This window comes from Amblyraja radiata, chromosome 1 (assembly GCF_010909765.2).
Source record: "Amblyraja radiata isolate CabotCenter1 chromosome 1, sAmbRad1.1.pri, whole genome shotgun sequence".
Taxonomy (NCBI): Eukaryota; Metazoa; Chordata; class Chondrichthyes; order Rajiformes; family Rajidae; genus Amblyraja; species Amblyraja radiata.
In genome coordinates this window covers 161,309,490-161,322,730 of record NC_045956.1, presented here as the reverse complement: position 1 = coordinate 161,322,730, position 13,241 = coordinate 161,309,490, and the positions used below count along the sequence as shown (strand labels likewise).

Sequence of the window (13,241 nt, the reverse complement as noted above, 5' to 3'; positions counted from 1 at the left end):
ATGGGTGTGACAAATATAACATTAAAAGCTAGATGGTGAAGTCAGTGTCAACGTTTAAATATAAATCTTATTTATGTCTGTGCACGTTGCTACATAAGATTTTCTGATACATTGTTTTTAAATTCAAGGACTATAAGCTGTACTTCTAAGATGCTCCCTAAAATCTCCACAACACAGCGCCCAAATTCCAAAATCGGAATGAAAAAGGCTGAGTTGAAACCTCAAAAACAGGTCAGAATTAACCAATGTTTTATTAGCAGAATATGATCAAGATTTAAGATAAAGTTTCAAGATTTGTATCTTTTAATTAGAGATTCATATTGTTACAGACATTATTTAGGGAATAAGTAATAGCGCAGTACATTTAAGTGTGTGGCATATACCTCCTCAATTTGCCCTGGGTACACAAGTACACACGATATGAGCTTCTTGGATCAGGTTGCAGAGGTTTTATCTCATCATTCGCATGCACTTGTATGTTTTTGCTTCATGTGTATTCCTTTTCAGTCGGTGCAATGGCTTTGCAAGCAGCGTATTGCTGATACAGAAGTGAAGATCAACCTTCTCTTATTTTATTAAGGGTCCATGATACTCAGCTTGTACTAATTTGGGAAGCATTTCAAATTTTGAACCAGCTTGTCTGTCAGCATGTTATTGCAATATAAAGCCTCTGGGCGGCAGTGCAAGATTGTGAGGATGGGTTTGTTAAATTGTGATGGAGCCACAAGAGACTGCAGATGCTGGAATCTTGAGCAAAATAACTAGGTGTTGGAACAACTCAACGGGTCAGGCAACATCAGTGGAAGGAATGGACAGACGATGTTTTGGATCGGGGCTCTTTTCCAGTCCTATCCTGCAATGTCATCTGTCCACTTCCTCCACAGATGGTCTCCCCGTTGCTGGACTCTTTAATTCTACTTCCTATTCCTACACAGACCATATCACCGTTTATATATCTCGTTTCCCATATCCCTAACCAGTCTGAAGAAAGGTCTCAACCCGAAACGTCACCGATTCATTCTCTCCAGAGATGCTGCCTGTCCTGCTGAGTTACTCCAACTTTTTGTATCTATCTCCTCCACAGATGGTGCCTGACCCACTGAATATCTCCATCGCTGTGTTTTTTGCTATTAAATTGTAATTCTCCTTCATAAGTAGAAGGAGACTAATTGAAATATTGTGACTTTTCTGTTATAACTGTTTTCCTTAAAATAGTATGCATTATGATTATTAAATAGTATTTTTCAACTCCTCCTGGAATTCTTTGCCATAGAAGGATGTAGAGGCCTAGTCAGTGGATATTTTTAAGGCAGAGATTGATGGATTATTGATTAGTACAGTTGTCAGTGGTTATTGGGGAGAAGGCAGGAGAATGGGGTTAGGAGGGAGAGATGTATCAGCCATGATCGAATGGCGGAGTAGACTTGATGGGCCGAATGGCCTAATTCTACTATTCCTTATGACCTTATGATCTCGTATATAGTAAAGCCATGGATTTTATTGTGATCTACGGTGTAACTGTTAGCCTCAATACAATTCCTGTTTTTGTATACTAAGGGTATAAATCTTGTGCTCCTGTCTCAAGCTACGGCTAAACATTATGATACTCTACAAATGTCAAATTATTCCTTTCCTTGAATTGCTCCTCTAGCTTACACTTCATGTCAGAGGGATACCAGTAACAAATTATGTTTCTAGGGGCAAACGTGGTTTTTATCAAATTGTCAGTTACTCAAGCGCAATGTAACTGTGCCACAATGTCAATTAATGATGTAATGGCCCCATCAAGGTAGATACAGTGGAAGATGATATGTTGAGGATGCATGTATGAGGTGGATGGCATTGGGGAAGTTGCAGCGTGTTTTTATTCCGATTGGTGAAATGATATCCGGTGTTCCTGAGGGATTTGGACATGGTCTCTGTTTTTTTCTCTATGCACATGAATTTGTTTCGTGACTAAATAGAGAATTTTACTTCGGAGTCACGTGAGTGATTCCGTGAAGAACCCGCTCAGCACGCATGCGCGGCATTAACGCCAGCAGTGCAACAGTGGCGCAGCGGGAGTCAGGCGCTCCCGCTACGAGCCTGAAGGAAAGGAACGTTAGGTAAGTACTTACCTTCAGAGTAAAGTCGGTCTTTGCGTTTGTTTTTGCTCCAGGGGGAGCAAAGTAGCAGAGGGAAGCGGCCCCCGTTCGACTCCAGGGAAGGAGCCGACAGTGGAGGGGGGAGTGGCGGCAACGGGACCGCACACGCTGCGGTCCACAGACACGGGTGCTGCGCTGATGCCCAGTCCGCTAAAACAGCTGTCTGACCAACAGCAGCGGATTGGAGGGAAATTTAAAAACCGGCCGGCACCCCTGCAGACTCCCGACAATGAGACTCGCCGCCCGAGAACCGCTGAAATGCCGCCTGAAAACGGCAGACAGCCTCTAACAGCAAGGTCAGGACCAACCTCAGGCTGGAGACAGACACGGAAGATGGGATCAGCACTTCAAACAAGAAACAAGAATGTCTGTTTCTCCAAGCCAGAGGAAGGTCATGGAGCTAAAAACTCCAGCGAGACTGCCTCAGGAGCAGGGGCAAGTCCGCCAAGGGAGCTAACACTCCCACTCCAGTGCCTAACAGCACTGGCCATCTCCCTTGTCGAGGGATTGATGGGAACCAGAGCTGGGCTGGTCAAGAAGAGGGGTCACTGGCTGAACAACATCGGGAGTATGCTTGAGGTACAGGATCAGGAAGAGCTGCTGGGTGTGGCCGCTTGTGGCTCCACCACTAGCGAGATGGCTTTTCAGTCTCAACTGACGGCCAGCTTACTACCTATTCTTTTCAAAAAACCTCTCCAAGACAGGTAGTCATGAGGTGTTGGATTTCATCACGCCTCCCCTAAATTGGATTTACTCAAAGTGCCCACCGTTATTGGGGGGTACATTGAGCATCGCTTTTAAAAACCCAAATATCTTTAAATGAATTTGATATCCGTGACGTCGGTTATCATTTACGTATGCTCTTTCCAGAGGGTCAGGGTAGTATGGCAAAACACCTGACCCTACTGTTCGCAGTGCTCCGCAACTTCTCAGGAAGTTATAAAACCTGCCCTCAACTCAAAAAATTTTACAGGACTGTGAGAACGCCGACCTCACAACCACAGATCCTGCTGTCTGGCTAAGTTACCAAACCAAGCCTAAAAAACTGGACGAAGTGTCCAAAATATCGGCGCTAGAGGGCAGGGTCTGGAATGAGCACCACACGTAAACCAGTCAGCAGTACCTCTAACGCGTCCACCAGGAGGGTCTACCTCATGGTACTGGTGAAAGCTCGGGGCCTGCATGCCAATCCCGTAAGCCTTTCAGGCCAGGGCCCAGAGCAGGCCCCATGGAAAATGCGCCACCCCCCAACATCACCGCCACGTCAGACAACGTGCAAGACTCGTTGGACCGGCAGGAAACAGAAGAATACCCATAACCATGGAGGTAGGTGGGTCTGGTTCCTACCAACGTATAGAAAATAGGGGCTTAATACTAACAGGGGGAGATTACACCTGTTTTAAGAAGCACGGGAGTCTATCACGAGTGATCAGTATATACTCAATGGCTTTAGTGGATACAAAATACAATTCATACTAGAAAAATTGCCACCAGTTCAACATTTACCCCAGAGGGTATTTTCCCTCTCCGTTAAAGAAACGAGAGGGACAAGCTGAATTGGTGAGACTAATTACAAAGGGTATCATGGGAAACATGAACCCTTGGAATTCGTATCAAATATTCGTCACTAAACCCAAAAAGATGGTGGATGTCGCATCATCATTGACTTAACTTCACTAAATATGTTTGTTAAGTATATACATTTCAAAATGGAAACGGTTGTTACTGCCAAACAACTAATTTCCAAAGGATACTTCATGGCAAGCATTGATCTTAAAGATGTTTACTATTTAGTACCATTCACAAGGATCATCGCAGATACCTGAAATTTACCTGGATGGGGCAGCTATGGCAATTTAAAGCGTTACCCAATGGGTCACATCAGCCCAAGATTATTCACCAAGATACTAAAACCAGCTCTGGCAATATTCACAAGACAAAAACATATTGTCATGGCATATCTTGATGATATCTTAAAAAAATAGGCAAGACCATGGAATTGACTATGTTAGCTGTATCAGCTACCAAACAGTTATTCGAAACCCTGGGATTGTCTTACATCCAGATAAATCTAAGTTGAAGCCATCCACAATCATGGACTACTTGGGCTTCACAATTAATTCAGTCTACGTGACTGTAACATTGCCAAGAGACAAAACTGTTGAATTGGCACAATCATGCAACAATTTAATGGTCCACGTACTCCCAACTATTCGACAAGTAACAGAGTAATTGGGAAAATGGTAGCAGCATTTCCGGCTACACAATTCAGACCTTTGCACTGTCAAAACTTACAAAGAGCAAAGGTACAGGCACCAAAACGACATACAGGTCATTATGATTGTGTCATGAAGTTACCCACTGAAGCAATATCATAACTACAGTGGTGGGCAAAAAACGTTTGGCATAATTTCAACCTATTATCATCACTAACAAGTAGTAGATGGACTAACCCAGAGTCATCGTTACCACTTACACTGGGCATTAATTATCTACAGATGTTGGGTGACTTTTATGGTTTAAAAGCATATGCACAAATATGCATCACTTGCATGTACGGTTACAAATAGATAATACTACGGTGGTGGCCTACATTAACCATATGGGCGGCATAAAATCGGTATCATGCGACAGGTTGGTCAACACAATTTGGCAATGGTGTGTCGAAAGACATATTTGGCTATCAGTAACTTACCTGCCAGGTAAGCTAAATACAGTGGCAGACACCAGGTCACGTAAATTTAATGACAACATCGAATGGATGTTAAACCCCAAAAAATTTGCAAAAGTTATCAAGCAATATGGCACGCCAGATATCGATTTATTTGCATCAAGGCTAAATCACCAGGTACCGATGTATGTCGCTTGGGAACCAGGCCCTGAGGCAGCAGCGGTAGATGCGTTCGCGCTGGATTGGGGAAATTCTTCTTCTATGCATTTCCTCCCTTCTGCCTCATCAGTTGGGGACTACGCACAAAACAAATGGACTCTGCTTCAGGTATTTTGATAGTACTCGACTGACCTATGCAGCCATGGTTCCCAAAACTCCATGACATGGTTGTTGAAACTCCGATGGTATTCCCCAGTGACCCAGAGTTATTAACACCCAGTGTCGGGCACAAGCCACCCGTGCCATGAAAAAATCAAACTCCTGGGTTGCAGATTCTGCACAAACCACTTCTGGGACTGGGATTATCAGAACAAACCGTCGACACCATGTCAGCATCCCTCCGAACATCCACTAAAAAACAGCACTTGTCCAGCATCAAGAAATGGGAGAAGTACTGCTTGGATACAGGGACCACCTACTCAACCGCTACAGTTACCAACATACTGGAATTCCTGGCGAACCTTCACCACGATGAAGGACTCAGCTACAGAGCCATCAACACAGCTAGAAGTGCCCTGCCTGTCTATTTAAAACCAGCTCCAGGACAACAGGCCATGGGGTCCCACCCGCTGGTGGTCAAACTAATGAAGGGTATTTACAACTCTAACCCCCTAGACCAAGGTACACCCATACATGGGATGTCAGTGTGGTCCTGACATACCTCAGGGGATGGCCACCAGCCAGATCCCTCAACCTGGAACAATCTATGCTCAAAACACTCATGTTGATGGCACTTGTATCTGCACAGAGGGTCCAGTCACTACACCTATTGCGACTGGACAGCATGCTCACAGCTCCAGACCAGATCTCTGTCGTTATCCAGGGACTGATCAAACAGAGCAGACCAGGAACACCTAATCTAGTCGTGGAATTCCGGGCTTACCCACCAGAACCATGGTTATGTGCCATGACCCACCTACTATCCTACATAGACACAACCAAAATATTCGAGGGAGATGAAAAGCCTTGTGGGTCAGTCATAAAAAACCTTATGGTCGGGTGACGAGCCAAACCATTGCGAGATGGCTCAAGCAGTTGCTAAAAACTGCTGGGATAAACATTAACATGTACAAATTTTATTCCACCAGGGCAGCATCCACGTCGACGGCTAAAAGAATGGACGTGCCTATAGACCACATCCTGGCTACAGCAGGATGGTCGGGGGAAAGACCGTTCAGAAATTTTATAATAAGCCGTTGGCAAAACCTGTTTTATTTGCAGGAAAGATTTTACAGACTGCAAATATTTAATTTAAGCCCAGGGGAGCAATTTAATTTCTTTGTTGTTGTTGTTAAAAAATACCATTGTGTTTTTCTACAAACAGATTCATTGGTTGATTACGATAACACACTTCCTCCCTCAAAGACTTCGGCAGTGCGTGAAGTAATAACTTACACGGTTTGAAATCACAGAGCTTTGAAGTCTTCACGGAATCACTCACGTGACTCCGAAGTAAAATAGTAAGATTAAACGAGAACTTACCAGTTTGAAGTTTGATCTGTATTTTATGAGGAGTTACGATGAGGGATAACGTGCCCTCCGCTCCCACCCTCAATAATATGGGTCAAACTGATAAACTGATGTCTCCTTGTCTTTACTATGTTTATTTCAATAACTGTGTCTATCTGTGATTCCACACCGCTGCTTTGAAGTATGCCGCGCATGCGTGCTGAGCGGGTTCTTCACGTAATCCCTCATCTTAACTCCTCATAAAATACAGATCAAACTTCAAACTGGTAAGTTCTCGTTTAATCTTACTATTACCCATCAAGTTCACATAGATTTAAATTTAAATTATGTGATCCAGCATATAGTGTGGGTATGCAACCCAGAACTGGGTGATCCATGGATATTAAGTGAGATAAATAAACCTTGCCCATGAGTAAAAATAAATTCTGCTCATCTTGGTTCTAGACCTCTTGTCATAGAGTCATACGGCAAGGAAACAGGCCTTTCGGCCCAACTCATCCATGACGACCACGATGTCCCATCTACACTCGATTCACCTGCTTGCATTTGGCCCATACCCTTATAAACCTTTCCTATCCATTATCCGTTCAATTATTTTAAATGTTGCTATTATACCTGCCTCAGCTACCTCCTTTGACAGATCTTTCCATATACCCACCGTGAGAAAGTTGCCCAACTGTGGACGAGTTATATTCGCAAAAACTCCATTAATTAATCAAAACCGGGTCCATGATGACTTTGTCCAATCCATTAGATATTTCCCAAGTGTAGAAACAAGGAACTGCAGATACTGGTTTACCAAGGAAAAACATAAAATGCTGGAATAAATCCTTACTTCAATTATTTTCCTATTCTATTTCCTTCTTGTTTGTCTACAGCATTCCAGATTTCCTTCCACTGGTATTCACTTGCTCCTTATTTAGTTTAAAGCTCTATTTAGTTCCTTCGATATCCAACTTACCAGAACTCTGGTCTGAAGATTGTTCAGGTGCTGTTTGCCCCAACCAAACAATTCTCTCCTTTCCCAGTAGTGATGCTAATGTTCACAAATTGAATCCTATTTCTCTCATAGTGATCTGTAAAACCAACATTCACCTGGTTTCTGAGAAGGGAAGGAGATAATAAGTGCTACCGGAAATTGGAGAAGTCAATGTTCAAGCCGCTGGGGTGTAAACTGCCCAAGTGGAATATGAGGTGCTGCTCCTCCAATCAGGGCCGGCCTTAAGCCGGTTTGACCGATTGCTCCCAATTGGGCCCCGCGCCTAAGGGAGGCCCCGCACTAATGTTCAGTATTTCGTACGGAAATACGAATTCTCTTTGTTAAATAAAGTTTTTTTTAAATTCGCCATCCGGATTTTTTTTTTAAACGAACATGTATAACCAAAGATCTTCTAGCAGAACTCCACTATAGGATCTTTGTGTATAACAACCGCTGCACGGCCATCAGACACAAACGATTCATTAACTAGTACTGTTAGCACTTCTTAACAGCAAGTACTTAACACGTTGTTATACAATGTCATCAATGCATCCATCCGCATTCCTCAGTAAATGTTATTGTGTTTTGAACGTATTAATGACGCCGTGTTCCTTTGAATAAAATTAACGCGGCGTCATAAATACTTGTTTAAAACACAATTACATTTACTGAGGAATGTAGATCGATGACACGTTGAGAATTTATTTAAACACACCATCATGAGTGAGGGCCCCGGACTGCGAGAAGGGCTTCTTCCTGGTGTGCAGGTTAGTTGTTCACCTACCGACCCACGTTGTGTCTCTCTGTGTTTTGCTCTCTCCCTCCCTCCCTCTCTCTCTTGCGCTCTCTCTCCCGCCCCCCATCTCGTCTCTCTCTAGCGTTTTGCGGTAGACAAAAATGCTGGAGAAACCCAACGGGTGAGGCAGCCGCCTTGCCCGCTGAGTTCCTCCAGCACTCTGTGTTTTTTGTTTGGCTCTGAAGTTGAAGGTGGCTCAACAGGACGGGCATGGGCTCTGGGGAGAGGGTTGCGTTTCTGGTCGAGACCCTTCTTCAGACAATCACAAGTAGTCTCACAGACGAGAGTTCAGCTTAGTCTGAAGAAGGGTCTTCTCTCCAGAGTCGCTGCGCTGCCTGTCCTGCTGAGTTTCTCCAGCTTTATGTCTATCTTCAATTTCAGAGAAATACAATTTCTCACGGGGGGCTTATAACGTCTCTAAACCCCTCTGGGACCCTCTGAACACCTCTAACCCCCCTCTAAACCCCCTGTAGCCCCTCTAAACACACCTGGACCCATCTGAAGCCCTCTAAACATCTCTAAACCGTTTAAATCCCTCTAAACTAGGAGGCTGCAAGGTGACTTGGATAGGCTGGGTGAGTGGGAAAATGCATGGCAGATGCAGTATAATGTGGGTAAATGTGAGGTTATCCACTTTGGTGGCTAAAACAGGAGAGTAGACTATTATCTGAATTGTGGCCGATTAGGAAAAGGGGAGATGCAACGAGACCTGGGTGTCATGGTACACCAGTCATTAAAAGTAGGCATGCAGGTGCAGCAGGCAGTGAAGAAGGCGAATGGTATGTTAGCATTCATAGCAAAAGGATTTGAGTATAGGAGCAGGGAGGTTCTACCGCAGTTGTACAGGGTTTTGGTGAGACCACACCTGGAGTATTGCGTACAGTTTTGGTCTCCTAATCTGAGGAAGGACATTCTTGCCATAGAGGGAGTACAGAGAAGGTTCACCAGACTGATTCCTGGGATGTCAGGACTTTCATATGAAGAAAGACTGGATAGACTCGGTTTGTACTCGCTAGAATTTAGTAGATTGAGGGGGGATCTTATAGAAACGTACAAAATTCTTAAGGGGTTGGACAGGCTAGATGCAGGAAGATTATTCCCGATGTTGGGAAAGTCCAGAACAAGTGGTCACAGTTTAAGGATAAAGGGGAAATCTTTTAGGACTGAGATGAGATACACGTTTTTTACACAGAGAGTGGTGAATCTCTGGAATTCTCTGCCACAGAATGTAGTTGAGCCCAGTTCATTGGCTATATTTACGAGGGAGTTAGATGTGGCCCTTGTGGCTAAAGGGATCAGGGGGTATGGAGAAAAAGCAGGTACAGGATACTGAGTTGGATGATCAGCCATGATCATATTGAATGGCGGTGCAGGCTCAACGGGCCGAAAGGCCTACTCCTGCACCTATTTTCTATGTTTCTATGTTTCTATGACTGCGTCCAACTGCTGTCTGGTTCGTTGATCGGTTTGCTAGATATGAACTGTTTTGGGAGAGAAAAATGCTCACGGCAGACCAAACGTGTTAAACAGAAATTGGTCAGATATTGAGCTCATGTGAAATAATCACTGAATTTAATTTTAAATGAATGTACCTGCATGTTATACTGTTTAATTTGGAGATACAACCAGATAGTCCACTGAGTTCGCACCGACCAGCGATTTTTGTTTTCCTATTTGACAATTTTATTTGGCGGCCAATCAAACGCTGCCTCTAAGGGGGTTGCATCCAATCACCAACCAGCTTGCCTTAAAATTCCCGTCCAATCAACAAATAGGTCTCGTCCCGTCCAATCAGCCGTTGTCTTCAAGGGCATTGTGTCCAATCACATAATTAGCAGCTACGGTAAATGTTGGAAGCCAGCGGAGCCACTGACAGTCAAACGGGAGGGAGCAGGAGAGATTCACACAGTGTATAATCCATAGCACCTAGTGTACAATTTCATAATATATACTAATGAACTGGGCTGACAGACCTTGGCTGGGAATCTGGGATTCACCAAAATTGTTCCCAATTGGGCCCCGCACCCCCTAAGGCCGGCCCTGCCTCCAATTTCCGGTGGTGTTCACTCTGGCCATTGAGGAGGCCCAGGACAGAAAGGTCGGATTCGGAATGGGAGGGGGAGTTGAAGTGCTGAGTCACCGGGAGATCAGATTGGTTATTGCGGACCGAGTGGAGGTGTTTGGCGAAACAATCGCCAAGCCTAAGCATGGTCTCACCGAGGTAGACCAGCTGACATCTAGAGCAGCGGATGCAATAGATGAGGTTCAAGGAGGTGCAGGTGAACCTCTGTTGCACCTGGAACGACTGCTTGGGTCCTTGAATGGAGTTGAGGGGGGAGGTAAAGCGACAAGTGTAGCATCTCTTGCGGTTGCAGGGGAAAGTGCCCGGGGAGGGGGTGGTACGTGTGGGAAGGGAAGAATTGACCAGAGAGTTACGGAGGGAGTGGTCTTTGCGGAAAGCAAACGGGGGGGGGGGGGGGGGGGGAGATGGGAAGATGTGGCGAGTGGTGGGGTCACGTTGAAGGTGGCGGAAATGACGGAGGACTATTTGTTGTATGTGACGGCTAGTAGGGTGGAAGGTGAGGACTAGGGGGACTCTGCCCTTGTTACGAGTGGGGGGATGGGGAGAGAGGGCAGTGTTATGGGGTGTTGAAGAGACCCTGGTGCGAGCCTCATCTATAGTGGGGGAGGGGAACCCCCGTTCCCTGAAGAATGAGGACATTTCCGATGCCCTGGTGTGGAACACCTCACCTTGGGAGCAGATGCGGCGTAGACCGAGGAATTGGGAGTAGGGGATGGAGTCCTTACAGGAAGCAGGGTGGGAAGAAGTGTAGTCTAGATAGCCATGGGAGTCAGTGGGTTAATAGTGGATGTCGGTCAGAAGTCTATCCCCTGCGATGGAGATAGTGAGGTCAAGAAATGTAGGGAAGAGTCGGAAATGGTCCAGGTGTATTTGAGTGCCGGATGGAGGTTAGTGGTGAAATGGATGGAGTCAGTGATTTGTGTGTTGGTGCAGGAGGTAGCACCAATGCAATCGTCGATGTAGCAGAGGTAGAGGTCGGGGATAGGGTTGTTCGACGTACCCTACAAAGAGGCAGGCATAGCTAGGGCCCGCCTGATCCTGCATCGATTTACACATGGCTCGGGTAATAATTTGTGGTTATCGATCAACAGGGTCCCTCAAAGTAGGATGATTCAAAAGATTAAGGCAGAAGGGATCCATGGAGACTTATTAGTGTGGTTGATCAATGACACTTAAGTGACAGCCAAGTAGGCACACCAACTGCTTTGCTTCCTTATGCCCCTGTCCCACTTAGGAAACCTGAACGGAAACCTCTGGAGACTTTGCGCCTCACCCAAGGTTTCCGTGCAGTTCCCGGAGGTTTTTGTCCGTCTCCTTAATGGTCGAAAATGGTTCCCGCTTCTTCTATGGTCCGGCGATTATTTCAAAAAATTCAAAACCGGCCGCGACTAAAAATAGGTTGCCGTTTTAAAAATCGGTAAATTTTTAGTCGAACCTGGTTGCGATGCTAGTTGAAGATGGTTGCCGGAGGTTGCAGGTAGTGGAAGGTAAGACCTTCCCTGGTGGAATAAAACTGGGTGAAAAAAAGGTCTTACCTTCCACTGTAAGGTGCGTAATCTAAAGGGTTTGACTGGCTCCTGATGCATATGATGTAAATAACACTCACTCTTTCTGATATCTCGCAATGTCTGCTATTTGCACTCCATCTCCGCATCACAATACCGAAGTGCCTTGAGCTTCAGACTATTATTGTCGTGACCACAAACTCCCACATGTTGTAGTAGCAGCATTAAAGTGTTGATCACTTTTTTGATCTTTATCAATAAAAATAGTGTTGTTACTGTGATTGATACAGGAGAATGGATCATCTGCTCCCGAAACCTCAGAATTTGGTTTGAATGTGTCCACTATTAAAGTTGGAGATGGGCTTCATCACAGACGGGTTAGTCCTGCATTGGTCGTGTTTAGACCCATAATTGCTAAGAGAGAAGTTGTACATACCGTTGCAGATAATTGAGCATGTTTTATTGATTTTATTTTCTTCCCCTTTTAAATTGTTCTCAGGGCCAGATCATTGACTTGCGTGGCATCATTCAAGATGCAGTTAAAGATTCGACTCATGAAATAGCAGTAAATAGTTTGAATTACAACCAAGATCCATCAGTGAGTAATGATATGTATTGTGTAATGTCATGAATACAGAGCTGAATTACAGTTCATCTGAGGGAATGGTTGATGTAACATTTTTGAAATTCTGATATTTTTGAATTGTTCAACAATAATGAATGAATGAATGTTTATTGGCCAAGTATTCACATACAAGGAATTTGCATTGGTGCTCTGCCCGCAAGTGACATAGAAACATAGAAAATAGGTGCAGGAGTAGGCCATTCGGCCCTTCGAGCCTGCACCGCCATTCAATATGATCATGGCTGATCATCCAACTCAGTATCCTGTACCTGCCTTCTCTCCATACCCCCTGATCCCTTTAGCCACAAGGGCCACATCTAACTCCCTCTTAAATATAGCCAATGAACTGGCCTCAACTACCTTAAGTGGCAGAGAATTCCAGAGATTCACCACTCTGTGTGTGAAAAATGTTTTCCTCATCTCGGTCCTAAAAGATTTTCCCCTTATCCTTAAACTGTGACCCCTTGTTCTGGACTTCCCCAACATCGGGAATAATCTTCCTGCATCTAGCCTGTCCAATCCCTTAAGAATTTTGTACGTTTCTATAAGATCCCCCCTCAATCTTTTAAATTCTAGCGAGTACAAACCGAGTCTATCCAGTCTTTCTTCATATGAAAGTCCTGACATCCCAGGAATCAGTCTGGTGAACCTTCTCTGTACTCCCTCTATGGCAAGAATGTCCGTCCTCAGATTAGGAGACCAAAACTGTACGCAATACTCCAGGTGTGGTCTCACCAAAACCCTGTACA

General features: G+C 44.8%; 1 protein-coding gene across 1 annotated transcript in view; it reads left to right on the top strand.

Annotated features, from left to right (window-relative positions):
• The window catches only part of katnal2 (katanin catalytic subunit A1 like 2), a 52,149-nt gene that overhangs the window by 14,954 nt on the left and 23,954 nt on the right, over positions 1-13,241 (top strand). Inside the window, exons 5-7 of the mRNA XM_033033998.1 lie at positions 129-231; positions 12,158-12,244; positions 12,367-12,465. Of these exons, the coding sequence (XP_032889889.1) occupies positions 129-231; positions 12,158-12,244; positions 12,367-12,465 (289 nt within the window). The remainder of the gene's footprint in view (positions 1-128; positions 232-12,157; positions 12,245-12,366; positions 12,466-13,241) is intronic.